General features: G+C 36.6%; 1 protein-coding gene across 8 annotated transcripts in view; it reads right to left on the bottom strand.

Moving 5' to 3' along the window:
* The window catches only part of LMBR1 (limb development membrane protein 1), a 151,273-nt gene that overhangs the window by 32,035 nt on the left and 96,078 nt on the right, over positions 1-23,160 (bottom strand). For all 8 annotated transcript variants that reach the window (XM_055334955.1, XM_055334954.1, XM_055334958.1 and 5 more), the window contains 3 exons: positions 6,939-7,019; positions 1,392-1,468; positions 664-741 (listed from right to left, as the gene is read on the bottom strand). In XM_055334955.1, the coding sequence (XP_055190930.1) occupies positions 664-741; positions 1,392-1,468; positions 6,939-7,019 (236 nt within the window). The remainder of the gene's footprint in view (positions 1-663; positions 742-1,391; positions 1,469-6,938; positions 7,020-23,160) is intronic.

Here is a 23,160-nt window from a genome sequence, read left to right as displayed (position 1 = left end):
TGGGGAGTAAGAAAGCTACTGACTTAGAAAAATATAAGAGAATGTTAAAATGTAAATGCTACTTTCATAATCAAAAGTTTACAGACACTCCCAGAAGTATGCCAAATATGAATCTTCAGTGATAACTACCTCCTGTACGGTGAACACATTTAAGTTGGCTAAAAGATAGGATTTAATAGAATCATCAACTTTTACAGGAGAGAAAACAAAGTTAATTCATGAAAAGGTGTACATCTGACTCCTCCAGTACCTAAACATTTGACTCCGTTTCATAAAATGTGACTCTTTTGAAACAGTCCCTACTAACCATATACTTGGATCTTTTGCAAACACTATGAATCAATAATAAACTCCTTCCACATCACTATTTCACAGAGTATACATTTTCTTACAGAATTACAAATATGAACTTTGGTAAAACAAAAATAAACTATGATACAAAGTCTAACTTTGCTATTTGATAAAAAGGCTGGCCAACCAAAAGTAAGAAATTAGAAACAAAAGTCATAGTTTTATAAACACTGTTTACAAAGGCTCTTTATATAAAGAAATTCATACAACCTGAAATACACATGCAGAAAGGTGATGTTTTAAATCATGTATTTGAAATACTCAGGGTATATATAGAGAACACTTTTGCAAAAGACATTTAAAGCACTTTACCCTTGTTCCCTTTGGCATGGCTGTTTCATCAACCAACAGGCAAAGAATATTACAAGCCACCAAGAGGACCGAGATGGACTACAACATAAAAAAATGAGCATCAGTTCTGAATTTCACAGATATTTTGTGAGTACACATGTATTAAAATCTAAGTTACTAACCAAATATATGCTTCAGAACAGAGAAGAAGAGAAGACAAGACCAAAATTCTACACACAAAAAAACAAAAGCCATCAAACTATCTGTAAAAACTCCAGAATAAACTCTAAAAGCTTCTGCAAATTATTACAATTTCAAAGCTTGTGACTAAAGCTAATAATATAGATCCAGTTACTGACAGATTCCACCAAATGGAAGCCCACAACTCCACAGATTTAAAAAATGGTTAAAATGTTATCAGAACTAATTAATAATATAATTTTCATATCCCATCATAGAGTTTGAAGCAAGATACCTGCAATACCTCATCTCTTAATTCTAAATGGCACAAAAGAATGATGTCCTGCTTTCATGAGGAAATAGTTAATCTTGAGGACTTTCTAAAACTTGCCATTAATTTCCATTTTTGTTCTATTGAGTTTTTCCAAATAAAAGTATAGATGGATTTTAATCCTGTAGATAGAAAACTAGTTTATATGAAACCATTTAGCTGAGGGAGTTGTCATACTCAAATACCAAAGTAAATAAAAAATAATTTGTTTTATTTAACTAGGCAAATAAATTCTTACTGTCTCAATAAGGAGGAGAACCATAACAGCAGGATACACCAAATTTCTTTCCCATGCTGAAGCTTTTTTTCGCCTTTCTATTAGGGGAAAAAAACAAAATATAACAAAAGATTTCCAAAAATATCTCTAGATCCACATTTTCATTCCTTACTGCTACAACCAGTATGTATTATTTTTATAAAACTTCTTTTTCACAAAACATAAATTATTTTTAATTTTCTTCCACAAACTATAAAGATCAGTTTTAAAATCACTTTGCTCAATCCTAGGATGCTTACATTTTAGCTCTATAAAGATATTTCAGTTGCTAACCAAATGTACTGTTAATACCCAGCTTACTATGAAAATATAGAAATATTTGTATTTGATATAGATTTACATATTGATAGAGATTTGAGTGAGTAAAGTAACATGAGTAAAAATCCCCTCTAATCCAAAGATAAATATCTGCAGTATTCTAAAGATTGGAAGCAAACCTCTGGCTACAGTGATCTACCTGATATCATAACAATCCTTACGTCATGAACGACTAGTAAAAAACAAATCAAACTTAACTAAGAAAAAAATCTGCATGAAAGAATCGCAGAGCCTCCACAACAAAACTGTGAGGTCAATACTCTGTGAAATGGATTGATGTGATCCCTCATATTTGCACTATCTTTCCCTGAACACAGTTTTCCAACATGACTGACATGGCCCTATGAGGCTGAGAAATCAAGCAACCATCAGTAGATAAAAGAAAATGATGCTAAAGCAATGCTTTCAGCAAACTCAACAGCATCAGGAAAACAAAAATTGGGAGTGTGGGGCTGCCAACACAGCCGAAATCTGAGAGGCTAGGATCCCAGAGAAAAGGAAAGAAGAAAGAAGGGAGTCTAACATTCAGCCTCTTGTCCTTCAAGGAACCAGGGACCACAGTGACCAGAAGGTACAGCAAAGAGAGAAGCAAAGCTTCTGTGAGGTTCATGTTTTGAGATGAAAACTGAAGTTCAAGGTGCACAGAGAAGGCTTGCACTTAAGAAAGCTATACACTAGGAGCAAGGCCAAACTGCAAATCGACCATCCCTTGAGAAGACCAAAACCGACTCTGGAATGATCACCAGCCCAGACGGAAAGATTGATCTAACTGCTCTAACTGCCTACCAGAAGAAAAAGTAAAGCCTCTCAAGAAGAAGAAAATATTATCCAGAGTTTTTACAGTTCTGTGTAAGAAATGCCTGACACTCCATCGAATGCTCCCTAGAGATAAGCACAAACGAAAAAGATGATAGAAACAGACTTTCGGTTTACCCAGATATTGAACTTATCAGAAGGAGGCCTTAAAATAACTGATTAATATATTTGATAACATAAGTGACAAGCTGGCAAATGTTGTAACTTGAATCTAGAAAATAACTGAATGGAAATTCTAGAACTGAAAAATCACTGTAACTAAAGTTAAAGAGTTCAAGAGACAGTTGGGCAATAGTTATGACACAGCTGAAAAGACAGCAAAATGGAAGACACATCAACAAAAAATATCACAGATCAAAGAATGTAATAAAGGAGGGTAAACTCAAAACAATACAGAGTGAAAAGGTCTAGCACATGCACAGTTGGGGTCTAAAGAAACTAAAAGAGAATGAGTAGAGGCAGTAATTGATGAGACAATGGCCAAAAAGTCCCCAAATGGATAAAATACATTAGGTCACACATTGATGAAGTGCCACATATCTCAGAAGAATAAACACTAAGAAAATCAAACCTAAGCACATCAGGGTAGAACTAGTAAACAAAGACATAAAGAAAATCTTAAAAGCATTAAAAAAGCGCAACAATACGACTTTAACCAGAAACCAGAAGACACTAGAAAGACATCTTTTTAATGCTGAAAACTATCAAATCAGGATTCTAAATTATGTAAAAATGCCCTACCAATGAGAAGGTAAGTAAAAATGTTTTCAGGTAACAAAAAGAGAATTCATTGCCAACAAACCAGCACTAAATGAAATGCTAGCAGATGTTTTTCAAGCAGAAGCTGAATAAACACTGGCAACACAAATCAGAGACATACAAATTAAAACACCAGTGAAAACCACTTCACGTCCACTAAGTTGGTAAAAATGGAGTCCAGCACCGTCAATTGTTGACAAAGATGGGGAGAAACATGAAGTCTCACTAAAGCCAGAACAAATGCAAAATAATACAACTACCTGATAAAACAATTTGGCATTATTTTAAAAAGTTGTATATCCATAGACTCAATAATTCCACCTCCAGGTATGTACATTGAAAAAACATACATACCAAGAGATATGCAGAAGAATGTTTATACCAATACATTCATAACAAAAGATAAACACATCCAGTACCCATCAACAGCAGAATGAACAAAGTAATTTTAGACAATATGACGTTCACAAAAATAAACAGGAGAGCACCATATAAAATGGGAGAAGGTATGTGCAAAGGATATATCCACCAAAGGGTTAATATCCAAAATATATAAAGAACTTCTAGGGCAGCCCGGGTGGCTGAGCTGTTTAGTGCCGACTTCAGCCCAGGGTGTGATCCTGGAGACCCAGGATCAAGTCCCACATCAAGCTCCCTGCAAGGAGCCTGCTCCTCCCTCTGCCTGTGTCTCTGCCTCTCTCTCTCTCTTTCTGTGTCTCTCATGAATAAATAAATAAAATCTTAAAAAAAAAAGAACTTCTACACCCCTACATGAATTAAAAAATGAACAGAGACTTGAATAGACATTTTTCCAGAAACAACAGATGGCCAACACAGACACATGAAAAGATGTTCAACATCATTCATCATTAGGGAAATGCAATCAAAACCACAATAAGAGGGGATCCCTGGGTGGCTCAGTGGTTTGGCGCCTGCCTTTGGCCCAGGGCACACTCCTGGAGTCCCAGGACCGAGTCCCACATTGGGCTCCAGGAATGGAGCCTGCTTCTCCCTCTGCCTGTGTCTCTGCCCCCTCCCCCTCTGTCTATCATGAATAAATAAATAAATAAATCTTTTTTAAAAAACACAATAAGATATAACCTGGTACCTGTCAGGATAACTAAAATCAATAACACAAGAAATAACAAGTGTTGGCAAAGATATAGAGAAAAAGGAGCCCTCATATATACTGTTGGTGGGAATACAAACTGGTGCAGCCACCATGGAAAACACTATGGAGGTTCCTCAAAAATTAAAAATAGAATTACCAAATGCTCCAGTAATTCCCATACTGAGTATTTGCCCAAATAAAACAAAACACTAATCCAAAAAGAAATATGCACCCCAATGTTTATTGCAGCATTAATTTAAAATAGCTAAGACATGGAAAAAACTCAAGTGTTCATCCATAGATGAATGGATAAAGAAGATGTGATATATATACATTTGTACACACATATACACATGGATATTACTCAGCCACGAAAAAGAATGAAATCTTGCCATCTGCAACATGGATAGAGCAAGAGTGTACTATGCTAAGTGAAGTAAGTTAGAGAAAAACAAATACCATAGGATTTCACTCACATGTAGAATCTAAGAAACAAAACAAATAAAAGACAAATAAAAAAAAAACAGACTCTTAAATACAGAGGAAAAAACTGGTGATTGGCAGAAGGGAAGTGGGTAGAGGATGAGTGAAACATGTGAAAGGAATTAAGAGTACACTTATCAGGACAAGCACTAATAGAAGGAATTGTTGAATCACTATACTGTACACCTGAAACTAATATAACACTGCATGGTAATTACACTTCAATAAAAAAGAAAAATTAAAATAAATAAATTTTCAATAACAAAACACTGGACTTCATTTCTGAATATGGAATAACTATAGGGACCAATATTCCATGCAAGTTGAAATAATTAGGAAACAAAAAAATACACGCATATGAAACAATTGCAGGACACTGCATTTGTGAATCACAGAAAGACAATGATCTCTGAGAGATGGGAAGCAAACAAAGCAACCCCTGGGTTTGCCCCTGCTTACTGTCTTGAGACAGTTTGCTGGCCAGAGTACAAGGCACAGGAACCCAACCACAGCCCTGCTCATTCCTTGAGTTGATATAAAATGAGAGTGTGGAGAGACCAAGTTAGCTGGACTATATAGAGCAAAGTACCACAGGCAAAAGTCCTCAGAGAAAGAACTCCACAGATCTTCAAAGGGTCATAGTTGAGTCTTCAGTGAAGATCAGCTCAGGTATGTGAGCAAACAACCCACAGCTGAAGAAAGGACCACCCAAAAAAGTTAGATGGAGCAGCATCCAACCATCATAAAGTGCCAAGAATAGGGCCTGCTTCCACAAGACAAGAATGAGACCTCATAAATCCTGAGCATTGTTGCCTTAGAACAACTGGCCCTAGAGGAAATACTACTCTAGCCCAGCCTGACAAGTCTTCAGAGCAAAGCCCAAGAATATCAAACTGTTTCCAAGTAACTTAACTGCATCCCAGAAAAAAAGTTCCACACTTAGAGGAATACAAAAATATCAGTGCCCAGCAATAAGATTCTCAGCATCCACCTTCCAATCTAAAATTGCCAGGTATGCATAAAAGTATAAGAAAAATCAATCAATCAAAATCTATCAAGAACTAAACACAGAAATTAGAATTAGCAGATAAAAACATTAAAACTGTTATTATAATTATATTCCATATTTTTTAAAAAGTGGAGGACACAGACTAAACAGTCTAAAAAGAACTTCTAAATATAAAAACTGCAGTGTCTGAGGGGCATCTGGGTTAAGTCAGTTGAGCTCAGGTCTTGATCTCAGGGTCCTGAGTTCAGGCCCCACATTGGGCTCCAAGTGCAGCCTGGAGCCTATTTAAAAACAAAACAAAAAAAACTGCAGTGTTTGAGAATACAATAGATGGAATTAAATGCTGTTTAGACCCTCAAAAGGAAAGATTAGTATACATGAAGATATACTAATTACTATCCAAAATGAAACATCCTGAGAAAAACATCCAAAAAATAAAGGAAAATCCATGAGTTTTGGGCCAGTGTACATGTAACTGGAGCCTCTGAAAGGGGGACACAGGAAAAAGAAAAACATTTAGGAAAACAATGGCCAAAAATGTTTCAAATTAGATGAAAACTATAAATTCCCAGATCCAAGAGACTCAGTGAACCCAAAGAATAAGAAGCATAAAGAAAGCCACTTTAAAGGACATTTGAATCAAATTGTTCAAAGTCAATGACAAAGAGGACATCTTAAAAGCAGAGAGAGAAAAAGGACAATTCAAATGATGAGGATGACAGAAGATTACTTGTCAGAAATAATGCAAGTCAAGAGACAGTGGAGTGACATCTCCAAACATCAGCATCTGAAAAGTCACTTTATGCATGTACAAAACAAACAAAAAAGGGAGTACATATATGCTTATCCCCTCCCCAAACTAAAAGGCAGTCTGTACCAATAGCTATTGGATACACTGGAAGATTGTACCATAAACTAAAGATTTCATAACTTTTTGACTTTCAGACTACAGGAAAGTCTATGGAAAGAATCCAAGACCAGTGCACAAGTCAAGAACAAAAACGTACAGTACCTAATTTTGTCTTAAGAGTCTTCACATTTTCAAGTTCTTGTTCCAAATCCATTATGTTGTAATCCACTGATGAAGACAGTCCTATCAAAAGCAAACATATTTTAGGAGTAGAACAGAACCTTAACAGCACAGAATTTGTAGCCCTCACATTTAATTAAAATATAAGATAACACATGACAAATTCTGATCACTGACTAAAAACAAATGCTGCTGTGATTCACAGAAAAATCCATTTCTTTACTACTTAAGACTTCCAAGTTCTTGCTGATTAAATACTTCATGTTTCCTAGAAAATGCCTTACTCTGATAAAATTTTTACTTGATCTGTTAATTTTTCATTAATGATAAAAGTATCATATGCTTATTATAGAAAGTGAAAGAAATTCATGATCTTCTTCTCCATCCCATCCTCCTAGAGTCACAATTGGCCAACAGCCTAGTTGATGATTCCAAATCCTTCTTCATGATCATGTAAATATTCACATATACATATATACCACACATGATTTCTGCTACATATTTTATAAGAATGGGTTAAATTGGACACATTTAGCCTGTTTTCATAATCAGACATCTATGTTTACAGATAGTGCCAACTTCCTTAACAACTGAATAACATTCAGTTATGAAACATTCAATTATCCAACATTCCACAGTATGGATGCACTTCAATTTATTTCAGAGTTATTCCACTTACAACTAAGCAACAAAAATTTCTGGATGCATATCCAGTACATTCTAATTCTATTGTTTCTGTAAGACAAATTCCCAAAATTCTGATTGCTGAGCCAAAGGTTATAACCATTTACAGTTAAGAGATATTTAAAGGTTACTTTATTCCAAATATTATAATTTATTATAATGATTTAAATATCATAATTTTTTAAAATGGGGCACCTGGGTGGGTCAGTAAGTTAAGCATTGGGCACTTGATTTCAGCTCAGGTCATGATCTCGGGATTATGAGATCATGTGTGACAGGTTCTGCATTGGGTGTGGAATTCTCTCCCTTCCCCTCTCTCTGCTGTTACCTCTATACATGCTCTCTCTCTCACTCTCTCTCGCTCAAAAAAAAAAAAGAAAAAGAAAAAAGAAATTTTGTAATAATTTACATTTCCATTCATAGCTTTTGAAAGTACCTATTTTCTTCCTATATCTTCCCTGCACTGGATGTTGTAATTCTTGAATTTTGGCCAGTATGATGGGGGAAAAAATGTTTTCTTATTGTTACTTTAACATGCACTTCCCTAAATGGGGTTGAGCATCTTTCCAGATGTTTAACACATGGATTTTCCTATTCATGGTTTCTACTTATTTCTATAATGACTTGTATACCTCCATACTCTATTTGTTAAATTCTGAAATGGGTAAATTAAAATTCCCCACTACAAATGTACCTTTATTGAGATCTCCTCAACTTTTAAGAATTTTTCCATTATGTATTTGTATTTGTCTGCTAAGTTTTTCAGGTTCCTATAAGACTGTTATACTCACCTTATGAATCATACCTTTTAACCTTAGATAATGACCCACTTTGTCTTTCATGTTTTTCTGCTTAAAATCTGTTTTGTGGACCTTCAGTTCTATGATCCTTTTTGTTTTTACCTGTCTTAGTTACTTACTGATTTACTACAAACTTGCAAATAAGAGACAAAGAAAGATTAAAATTATAGATATGTGTGTATATCAGCTGAATCTTATTTGAGGTTTAACCTTATCAGAGTTCGTTGGTTATGAGCAACTGAAGTTGACTGACTGGTTAAAAAAGAAAAGGAATTTACGAGACAGAACCAGTAGGAAAACTTCCAGTTTTCCTGGAAAGGAGAGGAACCATGCAGCTGGGGGCTCCAGGTGGCAGGAACAGATGGACTGTCTCCTCATAGTATTACACCTGGGATGCATCAGTCCCAACCATTTTCAATCATCATGTTGCTATGATCAAGAATGAACTTTTCAGTCTTTATGTTGCTAGGTTCAAGAATAAACTTCCAGTGTCCTAATGACCTAGCTCGAATTCCTTGAGTAGGGGAGGCAGAGAACTTTGACAAGCAGTTCCATAGATATGATCAAATAGGAGAAACAATAAAGCCAAATCAGATGCTTTTTCTAGTAAAGAAAAAAGAGCTATGGGTGCTTATAGCAAAATAGTTGAATAACCCAATCTGACAGGCTCTATTCCTTAACAGTGGAATTCAGCCCATTTACATTTAGTCAAATAGAGTATTTGCATTCAGTATAACTTTGTATAACAGCTGATAAATTTGCAGACTGCTTGTCTGAACTTTAATTTTTTTTAATTTTATTTTTATCAAAATGAAATGGGCACAGAATTCCAAGTGCCACATCCCGGCACAAGGCACCTACACACATGCCACCTTCCTCCCAAAGACTGTCACTTCAGGTCATTTAGCTGATTCTTTCAGTATCTGTCTTCTTAGCACTGAATCAACAGCTTCCTTTGCTGCTGGGTCTTGATTTTCCAGCTCTAAGTATTAACTATGGCCTTCCTACCAAACCACACCCTTGGCCATTCCTCCCTCTCCCAATGTGGATTACTGGACATCTTGGTTACATCAATATTTGATGTCTGCATTATTACAAAAGAAATGCCACCCACTGCTTACCTACATAATAAACTATGACTAGCTTTCCTTTCTTCCATAATAGTATTCTTTTCTACCCCTAGAATTAGTCATTTTTCTCATTTGCTTAGTCCTCTATGTACTTATCACTGTCTTGAAGCCACCCTCTCCTCCCAAATGTATTTTTCAATCAGTGTTTAAATTCCTATTATCCCATTCATTTCATTATCTGGGAGCAATTTCTCCTGGAGTCATTGAGACCTGCCTTGGTCTGGATCAGCTTCTCTCTAGGCCTGATGCACCCTGGCATCCTGGGCCCTGTGGCACATCTCTGATTTCCAACTCAGTCTTTCCCACTGCTTCAATCTCTCATCTAGGTGGCACATGGCTTCCCCAGCAGCTTGCAAAGAAAGGGTGAACGGGAGATAGTATTTTTGAGACTACACGAGTCTGGATATTTTACCTTTGCTCTTATGGTTTGGTTAAATATGGAAATCTACGTCATAACTAATTTTCCTTCAGAGTAAGTCACCGTTCCACTGTCTTGCAGCTTCTGGTGTTGCTCCTGAAAAGTCAGAAAAAGTCCTTCCTGTCTCCGTATGAACTGCTTCCCGTCCTGTGAAATGTACGGAATCTTTGCAGTGTTCTTGCATCGAGTCCCCTTCAATGGATGATGCAGGGTACTAGTGAGCCCTTCCAATCTCCAAATTTACATCCTTCAGATCTGAGAAATTTTCTCTCCTCTTCCCACTTGGAATTCCTAGTAGTTGGATGTTAGATATCCTGAACTGGTTCTCTAATATTATTAATTCTTTTCTCCTATTTTTGTCATTTTGACCTATCTTCTTAAAAAATTTCCTTATCTTCTAGTCTTTTGGATAGGTCATTATTTCTAATTATCAAGTGTCCCTTTCTGTTCACTAGATATTCCATTTTTATGGAATCCCAGCCTTCCTCATGACTGCAATCTTGGTCTCCTTCAGGGTATTAACAACAGGTATATTTTTATGTATTTTTCTCTAGAATATATTGTCTTCCTCGAGGTCTTTCTTGTTTTGGCCTCTTCTTTCATGTTGCTCAGAAGCCTGATGCGCCTTAGAGGTCTGCTCATATTTAAGAATAAAGCACTGGGGTGCCGGGGTAGCTTGGTCAGTTAAGAATTTGACTCTTGGTTTCAGTTCAGATCATGATCTCAGGGTCATGAGATCAAGCCCTATGTCAGGCTCCACGTTCAGCATGGAGTCTGTTTGTCCCTCTCCCTCCCCCTGTTCTTCTCCCCACCACTCCAATGTGCTCTCTTTCTCAAATAAAATCTTTGAAAAAAAAGTGACCTACAAAACATGCTAAGTTGAAACTCAAGAGTGTGTGGGTGGTGGCTGACAACTATGAGACTTCATGCTGGGTAATCCAGCCAGGTCTTTCACAGAGGACACCCCACTGCTGGCATCTGTGGGGCTTTCCTCCTAGGCTAGACAGCCTCCACAGATAAGACTCTTTGGATCTCTTCCTTGGCATATTAAAGCTTGACTGTCCAAGTGAAGGGAGATAGGAGCCTGTGAGCACTCACCCCATCCTCTACTTAACACTGTGTCTAGGCCACAGCCTCTGTTTCACTTTCTGGAGAACAACCCTCCCTCTTCTCTTGGGATAGGAAAGAGGCAGTGCCTGACACCTTGGATAGAGGGAAAAGATGTGGGAATCAAATTGCTTCATCAACAGGATTTTCAACCAACCCTCTTTATCTTAAACTTCCTCCACTTTATCTCCACATTTCCGTATCTGATGGTGCCACTTCCTGAGACTTTGGGCGATTCTGGGATATAAATCAAGCACAGATGGCTTAGGATTTAGATTCCTTGGGTCTGCTAAACTGATTACTTCTAAGATTTTCTCAGGTCTGCTAAATTCCAAAATTTTATTGGGATTTTCTCAAGTTCTCATTCTCTGAACATTAGTATTCTCATATGCAAAATGAGATATATTTAGGATGTTTTCCACTGAATCAAAAACATCAATTGAAAGTAACTTAAAAATTAAGAAAACAATTTCATGAAATTACAAGTTTAGACACAGAGTGGGCTTCAAAGTTCATTTTCCCACAGCTCAACAATGACATACAGGGACCAAGCTCTGCCATCTACAAGTCGGCTTATGAAGACTGGTGGCTCTCTCTCCTTTATGTAATTTCATAATTTCCATTTATTTTGCTCTTTATTTCTTCTTTTCCCAGCTTGAAGAATTTCTGTTTATTCTTTTTCCCCATGTTAATCTGGCATTTCAATGGTTACTTTCTCTTGTTAACACAGGTAGACTTGTATTTTTTTTCAATATAACAGTTATAACCCAATAGTGATGTTTTACTGAGTAACTTTTCTGCACCAAGGTGAAACTTTCACAGTACTTTTATCTATTTTTTCATTGCTTCCCACTCAATCATCCTAAATCCTGGATTTTGCTGAGATTACTTTAAAGTATTTAGTATACTGGGCACCTGGGTGGCTCAGTTAGTTAAGCATCCAACTCTTGATCTTGGCGCAAGTCATGATCTCAGGATTGTGAGATCAAGCCTGACGTCAGGCTCCACACTGGGCATGGAAGCTGCTTAAGACTCTCTCCCTCTGCCTCTCCCCTAACCTCCTCAAATACAATCAATCAAGTATTTAGTATAAGATTATTACTAGATTTTTCTTTCAGTATAAAAGTTGCCATATCCTTAATGCCTAGAATAGTTTCTAGCACAAATTAGATACTCAATATACAGATATGAAATGAAGCAATAAATGAATGTCTTTTTTGGCCCTAACATACATACAACATATTTATAAATATGAGTTTTTCATTGCAATCTCCCCCCCCCCACCCTTAAAACTAACAATACTATTCAATAATCCTTAGCAGGTTACAAACGGGAGGTTTGATGTTGATTTCTCTCTTCTTTATAAGTAATTTTTCTATGTGAAAGTTTGTAAGGTGTTTTATTATCACTACTCTTGGAATTCAACAATGTTACACAATAAATCTAGATCTTTAAATGTCCTGCTTAATAATCTTTTCTAGGACTCTATGGTCTTTTAACCTGCACTAAAATCTTTCTTCAGCTCATTGACATTTTCTTCTATTATCTATTTACTTAACTTTTTTCTACTTCTTCTTTTTCCTCCTTCTAGATGTTTATTATTTAGATTAAGTAGCTCAGCTCTACAGTCTATGTCAGCCATTTCATTGATGTTTCCCTCTCTTTGTACTTATGGTCTCTGACATTAAATAGTTTTCCCACTAATTCTACCAGATAATTCAATTTTTAGAAAGACTACACTCCTTCCCTATCACTACTATAACAAAGTACCATAAACTTAGTGGCTTAAACACTACAAATTTATTATCTTACAGTTCTAGATCAGAGGTCTGAAATCTAGGTGTCAGCAGGATTGTGTTCCTTCTGGACACTCTAAGAGAGAATCTGTTTCCTTGTCTTTTCCAGTTTCTAGAGGCACCTGCACCCATTGACTCACGGCCCCTCCTTCAAGTCTCTCTACCTTCACTTCCACTATCATCTCCTTCTCTGATCCTCAGTTATAACAATGCCATGAGGACAGGACACTGGGCCCACCAGATCATCTAGGATGATCTTGAGACCTTTCACCTAATTACCTTACAAAGTCCCTTTTGCCATGTAGGGGACATGTTTTTAGGATCAGGGTGATTAAGACATGGATACTTCTGCAGGGTCACTATTCTGCCTACCACAAGGACTATTTCATCTTTTGTCTACTGAATTTTTAATTTTTTTTTCACATTGTAGGTGGTCTTTTTCTTCTCTCATTATGTTTCCTTAAAAGTCTTACTGTTACTTTTTGGGTCTAAGTACAAATTCTTATTTGTCTCTCCATTAAATTTTAACCTCAGTGGGAATCATTGTTCTAGATTCTCATCTTAATCTTCATCACTCAGCCTTGAGTGATCATTTTTCTTTACGCACTGTTCTGTTCTCTTCACACTGAATCAGGTCAGAGAGTCCTTCAAACAATGACAAACCATTATGAGGTCCCAGTAATTTCTGTTTTGGGGGCCTGGGGATGAACTGGCCAGAAACAATGATTCAGGAAGAAGCGTCAGTGCTCTGGGACAGCACTCCTTCCTCAAAGGTAGAAAGAAAACAAAGGATTCAGGCCCGAAGTGCAAGATGGCAGGGGTGCTAATGCAATAAGGGAATTCAGTACTATTTCTGAAATGCTGTGCTTTTTTTTTTTTTCAGGTGACACAATGCTAGGTTCACAATAGACAGTTAATGCTGATTTACTTGCATACAAAAACTAAAAATACATTCTCATTATCTCCAAACAAGTATGCTTTCATTAAATGACTAGATTTACCCAGAATAACAATTTTCAAAGACATTATCATCCTTTATTATATATATGTATCATTACTTAAGTGAGAAGAACAAGCTTGTTTAGGCAGAATTTTCCATTATATATGACCAGAAGGAACAATGGCTATTGTAAGGAATCAAGACACACTGAAACACACATTGGAATGTGATGTGAATTTAAGTTGCACTAGAAAAAATCATCAAAATATCCTGAACAATTGTATTATCCTTACTTTATTTCAAAATGAATCTAACATGTTCCATGTCAGCATTGTCTAGTCAATAAGTCAAATTGGTAGACAAAACCTGTCTGGACTAGTCATGAAAAATAAAAAGGGATTCTCCAAGAAAACCACAAAGCAGCTCATTTAAGGTCAATTTAACGGTATTATTCTGTTTTTCTTCCAGCCTCGACACAAGATTTCACTACCTCAAAGGAAATTAGAAGAGTATCTATTTGCATTCCCCTAGGTGATTGGCAGTTCAACACCAATTAGTTCAAAATTACACTGTTACTAGCGTGCAATAAAAACAACACCTTTCATCTTCCTTACACAGGTAAGAATACCTTCAGAGCCAATAACTTTGATCAAGTAAGTATTTTTGATCCTGCCCCACCCGTCTCTTTGGATTCAGGAAAACTAATAGCTGAAGGCAACTTTTCCCGGCTTTATTCTTAAGCTGAAAAACTAGTGTGGTATTAAAAATATTTTGCTTCCAAGATAACAAAATTTCCCAAAGCCTAGCATTTCTTCAATAACTAAGCCTTAATATATGACAACTTTAACGGACATTCATATGTTAAAGGGCAGATACTAATTATTTAATTTAAAATATGTAATACATTTTTAAAAATAAATATAAATCTCTATGTTGATATGTAAACAATTCAAATAACATGAAGCAATAAATCTCCCTAAACAATTTAGTGTCCTAAACTAAGTCTCATAATAAATACTATTTAGAAGTAGATACCTCTGGTATAAACGGACTAGTTTTTCATTTAACTTTTTAATTTAGCATATAGCCAAAAAAAGTTGATTAGAAAATCTGTTGCTTAACACTTTAAAACTTTGATTATGCTTAGTATATTAAATTGACCAATGTGATCTCTATCAATACACTATAAGGTCCCTCAAGTACTTTTAATTATTTCTAATCACTTAGATAATTTGTTTAAAGCCCAAGACTCCTAAAATTTCGTAGTGTCTCCATCCTCTAAGCAAACACCAATTACTGTTCAGCACACAGCTACTGCAGATGAGGCAGACCCCCCAGAAAGTTTTTGAAAACTGAAGCCTAGACATTCAAATCTCTAAAGCATCTATCTCAACATCAACAAACTCTGTTATTTTCTACAGAAGAGATGGACAATCTATACATTCAAACACACTATTTCTATTCCATTTGTAATGCTAATATTTGTTAAAGTATTAGTTTCTATTTACTAGTGACATATCCACAAAATATAGCTAAGTACAGAAATCAAGTAATATAAGACTCTTGATATTAAACACAATTTGTTTTTTTTTATTGAACACAATTTGAAAATCAAAATTCAAATACATTTTCATTATAAATAACCACAAGCAAGACAGAAAATACTAAACAATTAGCTTTAAGAACATTATAAAAAGCTATGTACCAGGGAGCCTGGAGCTCAGTTGGTTAAGCCTCTGGCCTCACCTCAGGTCACAATCTGGGGGTCCTGGGATTGAGCCCCAAGTCAGGCTCCGCAGGGAGTCTGCTTGTCCTTCTGCCCCTCCCCGAGCTCATTCTCTCTCTCTCTCTCTCTCTCAAATAAATAAGATACAGTATTTTTTAGAAAAAGCTATATATAATTAATTGTTTGGCTTTTTTTTCACCTTAGATATAAGCTATTGGTAAATCTGATTATTTTTTAAACTTATTTATATATGGTACTATCAGGAATACTATCATCCAAATAGGTTATGGTTAAAAAAAAAAACAAATAGGTTATGGTTGAATAAACAGCTCATGTATATTAAATTTTATCTTCTGCTAAAAAATTTAGATCATTTATATCATATCATTTATAGAAAATATATGGTACTTGACTCTTAAGTAATTCTACAGTTACTCCAAACTATTCCTCATCACTGATATATATAATCTTATATCTCTTCAGTCACTTCATTTCATCTTGCAACATATCATTTGTTTGGGCCACAATTTATAGTCAAGAAAGTGATTATATGGCCCAAGAAGCTGAATAAATAGTTAACAAGGCATCTCTCACTGTTTGAGATGTTAGGATCCAAATGCTGGTTATCTTACTGGGAAAAAAAAATTTAATTAGTTTCACCAGTAGAGTTAATATTCTTTCTTGTTAGCTCAGGAAGTCAAGATATTACTAAACACTTTCTTCTAACATAGTATTGTCCAAAAGGGGGTCACTGAGTGTCAACAATTTTTGCTATATATGTTGTTGATGAGAGCTGACACTTGATCATCTTCAGCCAGCCTAAGCTCATCATGCTATGCTCAAAGTGGCCCAGGGACTGATACATTTGCAATATTCTCAACTTCAGTGATATAACCAACAGTAGATCGTATTCATGGAATAACCACTGCTAGGCTATAGAAGAATAGCTAGAGAAAGTCAAGATGAAAGTATGTAGACAACATAAGATAAGATTGGGATAGAAGCTTCCTTACAATATTAAGGGTGTTACCTGAAAGGCTTCAGATAAGTAATGACCACATCAGCAAACTGTTCTGACAGTGATGATAAAAAATGCCTCTAACAGGATGCAACTACTCTAAACCAAGTGTAAATACCACCATAAACCTTGGCATCATCATAAAACTGCCTGGCAAACTCAACTCAGTGACAATAAGCAAGGTTCCAAGACTGATGGTGACCAATCGCTTCTGACAGGTAACTAAGTTCCATAAAAAGATCGAATGAGTTATTTTTTTTTCAATCCTATTTTTCAGAATACAAAGGTACTGCAACTTGACACACCACAAAAATGAAACAAGTATATTTTCTGTGCTCTTAAGAATAAAGAATACAAGCTTCAATGAAAAAGGCTTTTAAAGGAAGATCAAAATCAAGCAGGAAAGTAATTACTACCAAAAGTGATACACTAACTTTTTATCATGAAGATGAAAATAGTACCTAACAAAATTGAATTGAATCATTAAGTTCAAAGTCTACAATATTTTTAAATAAATTACATTAAAAGAACTGTCAAGGTTTTGAACTTAAACAATAAAAAATAATTCCTATTCATTATGGTACTTCTAAAGTTACCCAGTACACCCATAGGCTATATACACACGAAAGCTAATTATTTCAATTAATGCTGTTGCATTACTTAAACATTTAAACATGCTAATGATATATGCATCCTCTTAATCCTGGGTAGGAATTACAAAAGATTTTCTACCACAATTAATGTAATGGGACTTTCTGTTGGGCTACTCTTCTAGGGTCTTGAAGTAGAAATGGATTTTGATTGCTCGTATTTCATGGCTTCACACTAAGGGAAATCACCTTATCTCTGCTTCTTTACTAACACTCCAGGGCATAAGGTCCTCCAGCCCCACAATCTTGGCTTGTCTTCAGAGGTCTCTACTGTGGGCCTTCCTAAATGTTGTCTCCATGTAATTCTTTTATCCTATCACCAAATTTTATTTCTTCTTCCTTCTTCACTTCTTTTGGTAAAATGGCAACTCTCCATCATGCAATGTTTTTCATCTATTCATTCACTCATGCAACAAGTATTTACTACCAACCCACTATATGGCTGGGGATGGTGGGATCAGGAATACAGAAAGGAAGAAAATGAACAAAAATCCTTGCCTATACAGTTCCTGTTCTACTATGGAGAAACTGGCAACATATAAAAAGTAAAACAGTGGGTCACAAGGTGAAAGTGTTACAGGAAAACATAAGGCAGGAAAGAGGGAAAGAAGTGCCAGGGCAGAGGTGGAGCTTAGCAATATTAATCATATCCACAAGGCCTCAATGTGGAAAAGCCCACTGAGAAGGGGATCTTTAGGTAAAGACCTGGAAGACAGGAGGCAGAAGGGAAACACATTACAATGCCCGGGATAAGAGGCAACTGGCCAGGGTTGAAAAGCAAGAAGTTTGCAATAAAGGAAGTCAGAGGGTACATGGGGGGCTGAAAGGGAACCACTGCAAAAACTACCTTTATTCAGATTGAAAAAGGACACCACTAAAGATCTGTGTGCAAATAAGTGAGAAGATCTGACTCATAAGGCCAAAGATAGACCCATGGAGGCTAATTAGGAAGCTACTGTAAAATTCTAACCAAGAGGTGATTGTTACTCAAACCAAGGTGGTGACATGCAAGCAGATACTTTGAAGCTAGAGCCAACAGCTTTGCTAAAGGATTCCATATGGGAGTTAAGAGAACAAGACTCTGAGGAATTGGCCTGAGCATCTAAAAAAATGGATTTGCCATCTATAAAGACAGGTCGGCTATAACAGAAGCAGAAATGGGGAATAAAATCTTTAGCTGATTTTGTTTATTTTTTTTATTTTTATTTTTTCTTTAGCTGATTTTGGAGAAGACATGTTTCAGATGTCTATCAGGCATCCAAGTAGGATTGTCTATTAGATGGATGAAGAGGTCAGAGGAAAGGTCAGCAGCATATAGATGGTATTTAAAGCCATAAGACCAGATTAAGATAACCAAAAGAATACAGGTAAACAAACATGAGAACAGTTTAAGGACTGATGCATGAGGCATGCCACTGTGAAGAAGCTATGGACACAGAGAAAAACCAGCAGTTTTTTGAGAAGCAGTAGCTCATCAGTAAAAGAACAAGGAAAGTATGGTGAATGGATAACCAAGTGGAATGAGGAGTGTGGATGAGTACTCTGAAGTCACTGGGCAACTTGATAACAGCATGTCAGTTATAGCGTGGAGGCAAGAGTGGCTACAAAAACAACTGTGGAGCACAGAAATGAAACCAATGAGTTTACAACCCTACAAGTTCTGCTACAAAGACCAGCAAAGCAATAAAGTGGTGAGGCAGAAGGCACAGGAGGTCAAGACAGTTTGATTTCATTTCCTTCCTTCCTTCTTTCCTTCTTTCTTGCCTTCCTTCCTTCCATTTGTTCATTCTACTAGAAAAATTATAGCATATCTCTATGCTGAAGGAAATCATCCAGTTGGGGAAAGACTGGTTATGTCAGAGAAATAGTAGAATGGCCATAGGTATATCCTTGAATCAGGGAGAAGGGACTGAATCCAGTGCATGAGGGGAGGGCTGAGCTTTGCCAGAAGCATGGACAGCCTAGCCATAGGATCAGGAGAAAGGCAGCATGTGCAGGGGGAGTTGCAGGTAGATGAATCAATATGATTTGTGTCAACATTTTGGCATGCTTGCTTCTATTTTCTCAAGAAAAGAGGAAGCAAGGTCTTCAGCTGAGACTGATGGTGAAGAAGTCTTGAGAGAAGACATAAAACAGTCATCCAAAAAAAAAAAAAAAGTCATCCAGGAGAATGTAAAGTATGTTTAAGCTAGTGGTCATATATTTAAAGAAAGGCCAGGCAGGTGTTACAGTTAGTCAGCTGAACAGGCGTGCATGCTGAGAACATGAAAAGCTGGCTACGACTAAGGCTAGAGTTTGGCCAAGCAGAGAGAGGGAAAGGGAAGTGGGAGAGCAGGGCACTGAGACAAACCATGGCCCAGGAATTTAAACTGTGTGAGGCAGCAAGGGTCTGAAAGAAGTGAAGGAAAAAAGACAGTAAGAAGCTATTAAGATGGATAGGGGGCATGAAGCACTGTAGGACATGGTACACCACAGGCAGTGAACAGGGTGACTAGTGGTGAGATTGCACAAGAACTTGTCACTGCTCATGTCAGGTCTGTGCTGTGGCCCGAGGCAGTAAGTAGCTGAGAGAGACCATTAAGAGAGGTCTATGGATGGCCAAGCAGGCTGGAAAGGTCATCCACGTCATCCACGACACTGAAATCACTAGTCGTGACCAGTGTAATGGCAAAAAGCACAATCATGAACAAGAACCAAAACCTTAAGGATGGAAAAGGAACTGTCTGAAAGGAGAGGAGTGAAGGGAAAAGGGAGAAGTAATCAGGTCACAATCTAATGACATGAGATTCAAAGTGTGTGAAAGCAGCAGAAGAGAACGAGAGGACACCTGTCCAAATTCCTGGATGAGTGAAGTGAAGGATGTGGGAAAGAACAGAGTTACCACCTGAGAGGGACTAAGAAGCAGCTCGTGCTGGGAGGGCCAAGTTTCTTCTAGCAAGAGGGAGGAGACTGAGGATCCAAGTGGCTCTGCTGCTGTGACCCAGTAGCTCTTCGATCTACATGGTTCCACATGGTATAAGCAGTTTCAGGAGCTCAGGGACAGTGGGAAATAAGGTCAGAAATGCAAGTAGAGAGAAGTAGGAGATAGTCTGAGACACTAGGGTCCTGGACATTAGAGGCTCCTTATGTTGACTATCAGAAAGGAGGAAGGCCAGAATGCATGCACCATTCCTCCTGGCCTCAAGGCAGACAGCAAAGTAAGGCTGTGTCCTGGAGACTCAAGGAGAAGAAGCCTTTCAAGGACAGTCCTGAGTCCTGGGGTAGCTCCTCACTCCTGCCATGGTGATGTGGACACTGGGGAAGGCTGTATGGACCAGATGGCTAGAGATCTGGGGCTTCCTCCTGCTCCAGGAATACATACAACTCCTACCACCTATTTCTTTGTTTTTCAAGTATTTCAGTTCTGGATAAAATCTTATAGATTCTTACCCTTCTTTTTCTCTTCTTCAGTCAACTATGATCTTAAGATTCAGAATCTAAATTCATTTGCTCAAGGTCTGGTGCTTAGAAGAAGATGAGTAGTAAACAGAAAAGGAAAAGAAAAAGCAGAGCAGACCACTAACAGGATGGCTTCTTTAGAACACTGATTTACATTATAATAGGACATGGCATAAAATAAAATATGTTTATTTTATTAACATATTTTCTGAATAATAATATTAAGAACAAAACTAGCACCAGCAAATGATAAATAGGAACAATGGAGAAGTCACAGGCAAGTATTCCATCAAAAAACTATACTGATACTTTAAAAACCATGCATGAAAATTCAACTCCAATAATATCTACCACAACAAGTTATAGATCTTCCAGGAAAAAAATGTTATGTTTTTTCAGATGACCATGAAGCTGAGCTCAAAGCAAACCATACAGATGTCCCAAAAATTCCTGTGATGTGCATCACACATTCCCACACAGACCAAGAAAGCACGCTCAATGGCCACTAGCAAAACACTATCATGAATTCTGGGGTAAATCACTGCTGTAACATTTTTTTAATCTTTTATTATTATTCTGCAATTCAATAGCCCAGCATATAGGGCACCTTGGTGGCTCAGTCAGTTAAGTGTCTCTGACTCAGGTCATGATCCCAGGGTCCTGGGATTGAGCCCCACATCCAGCTACCTGCTCAAGGGAAATTCTGCTTCTCCCTCTGCCCCTGCCTCCCACTCATGCACTCACTTTCTCTAGCTCTCTCTCTCTCTTAAATAAAATATTTTTTTAAAAAAATAGCACACAATAAAAAATATTTTAATTTACTTTTTAAAAATAATTTAAAATACAAAATAACTGCTACAACAAAATACATTTCATATGATACTAGATTAAATTTAAAAAGTAGGGATGATTTCCACAACCTACCTTCTATGATCTATACCTTTTTTTTTAAGTAGGCTCCCATGCCCAGTGTGGAGCCCAACATGGGGCTTGAACTCATGACCCTGAGATCAAGAGTGGGACACTTAACCAACTGAGCCACCCAGATACCCCACATATGGGGTATACTTTCTTTAAAAATAGCAAATCATAAAATACTGGGTTTGTTATAACCTTGTTTTCTTTCCCCTGCACTTATTGATATACTCTACTCAAGCTTATGATTTTAATCCATATTACTCTATGTGCCCATTTTGCTATAGAACCTTTTATGTTGCAAGCCTGTTGTTTTCCACCTGAAGCAGTCTACAGTGCTAACAAATAGTAAATAACAAAACTACAGCAACTATCCCAACATATCATTAAAGAGCCATCAACAGAAAGACTAACTACCTACCAACAGAATAATCAGAAGCAGTGCATAGCTTACCAAAATGGTAGAAAACAATGATACTTAGCATTAGCTATCATATCATACTTAGTCCTCTCCAAATTATATTTCTGTGCTAGTCAAAGTATTTTGTTTATTTGGATTTGGCTTCACTTTGTAATACATCTAGACTTCTGGCAATGACTTCTTTTTGAATTTCTTTAGACATACTAATCCACTTTTGAATTTGAGGAGCCAGAGGATCTTGAAAGATTCTGGAGGGACTTTTTCTTGAAGTGAAAAGTGAAAAAGACTGTATTTTGGGCTTGGTGTTATTTTGACTTAATTCAAACTCTTTAATTCATGGAACACTTTTTTTTTTTTTTAAGTAGGCTCCACATTCAGCACAAAGCCCAATGTGGGTCCCAAACCCACAACCCTGAGATCAAGACCTAAGCATCAAAAGTTGGATGCTTAACTGACTGAGCCACCCAGGTGCCACCATCAGGCACTATCTTTTACCCTTCCTAGATCTCAAGTCTCCCTGATCTGTAAGACAGAAAGACCTCAGGCTGAAACATAACTGTGTACTGTAGGCAGTAGTGTGACAGTTCAGGCATATTTATCACATATTAGCATGATTACCTAAGTAAGACAGATTTATTATGATATTCACTACTTTAATGAAATTTTATGAAACTGACAGTATCACGTAAAGTTGTAACTCTGAAATAAAATATAAAAATAGCTTTAATAGCATTAAAGAATAAAAGATACATTTAGTTCTAAATGTTAGTGGTATCAAAGTATACAGTATTATTGCCAAGAATTCTCTATATTAGATAAAATCTGAAATTCTTTGATCTAAGAATAAAGGTCTAAATGTTAGCAACACTTTTGCGTTGATGATTTAAATTCGCTAATTGTAACTGAAGAAAGTAGGTATATTTCTTCCTATTTCATATTTAAAGTAACCTTCCATTTTATACCTACTCTTTAATTACAACCCTGAAATACAGTTAGCAATTAATAGTCTGATCTTGGGTTGATTTTCAACATTAAAGGAAAAAAAATTTTGCAGGAAAAGAGTACAGAATGAAAAGCATTTAAGTAAAATAAAAAGAAAATTTACCCAAACTATTATTTCCCTGTTAAACTACGTCATTATTACTTTTTTCACTGGTTCTT

Source organism: Nyctereutes procyonoides, unplaced genomic scaffold (genome assembly GCF_905146905.1).
Source record: "Nyctereutes procyonoides isolate TBG_1078 unplaced genomic scaffold, NYPRO_anot_genome, whole genome shotgun sequence".
Taxonomy (NCBI): domain Eukaryota; kingdom Metazoa; phylum Chordata; class Mammalia; order Carnivora; family Canidae; genus Nyctereutes; species Nyctereutes procyonoides.
The sequence above is the reverse complement of the archived record's forward strand: the minus strand, read 5'-3'. Positions and strand labels throughout refer to the sequence as shown.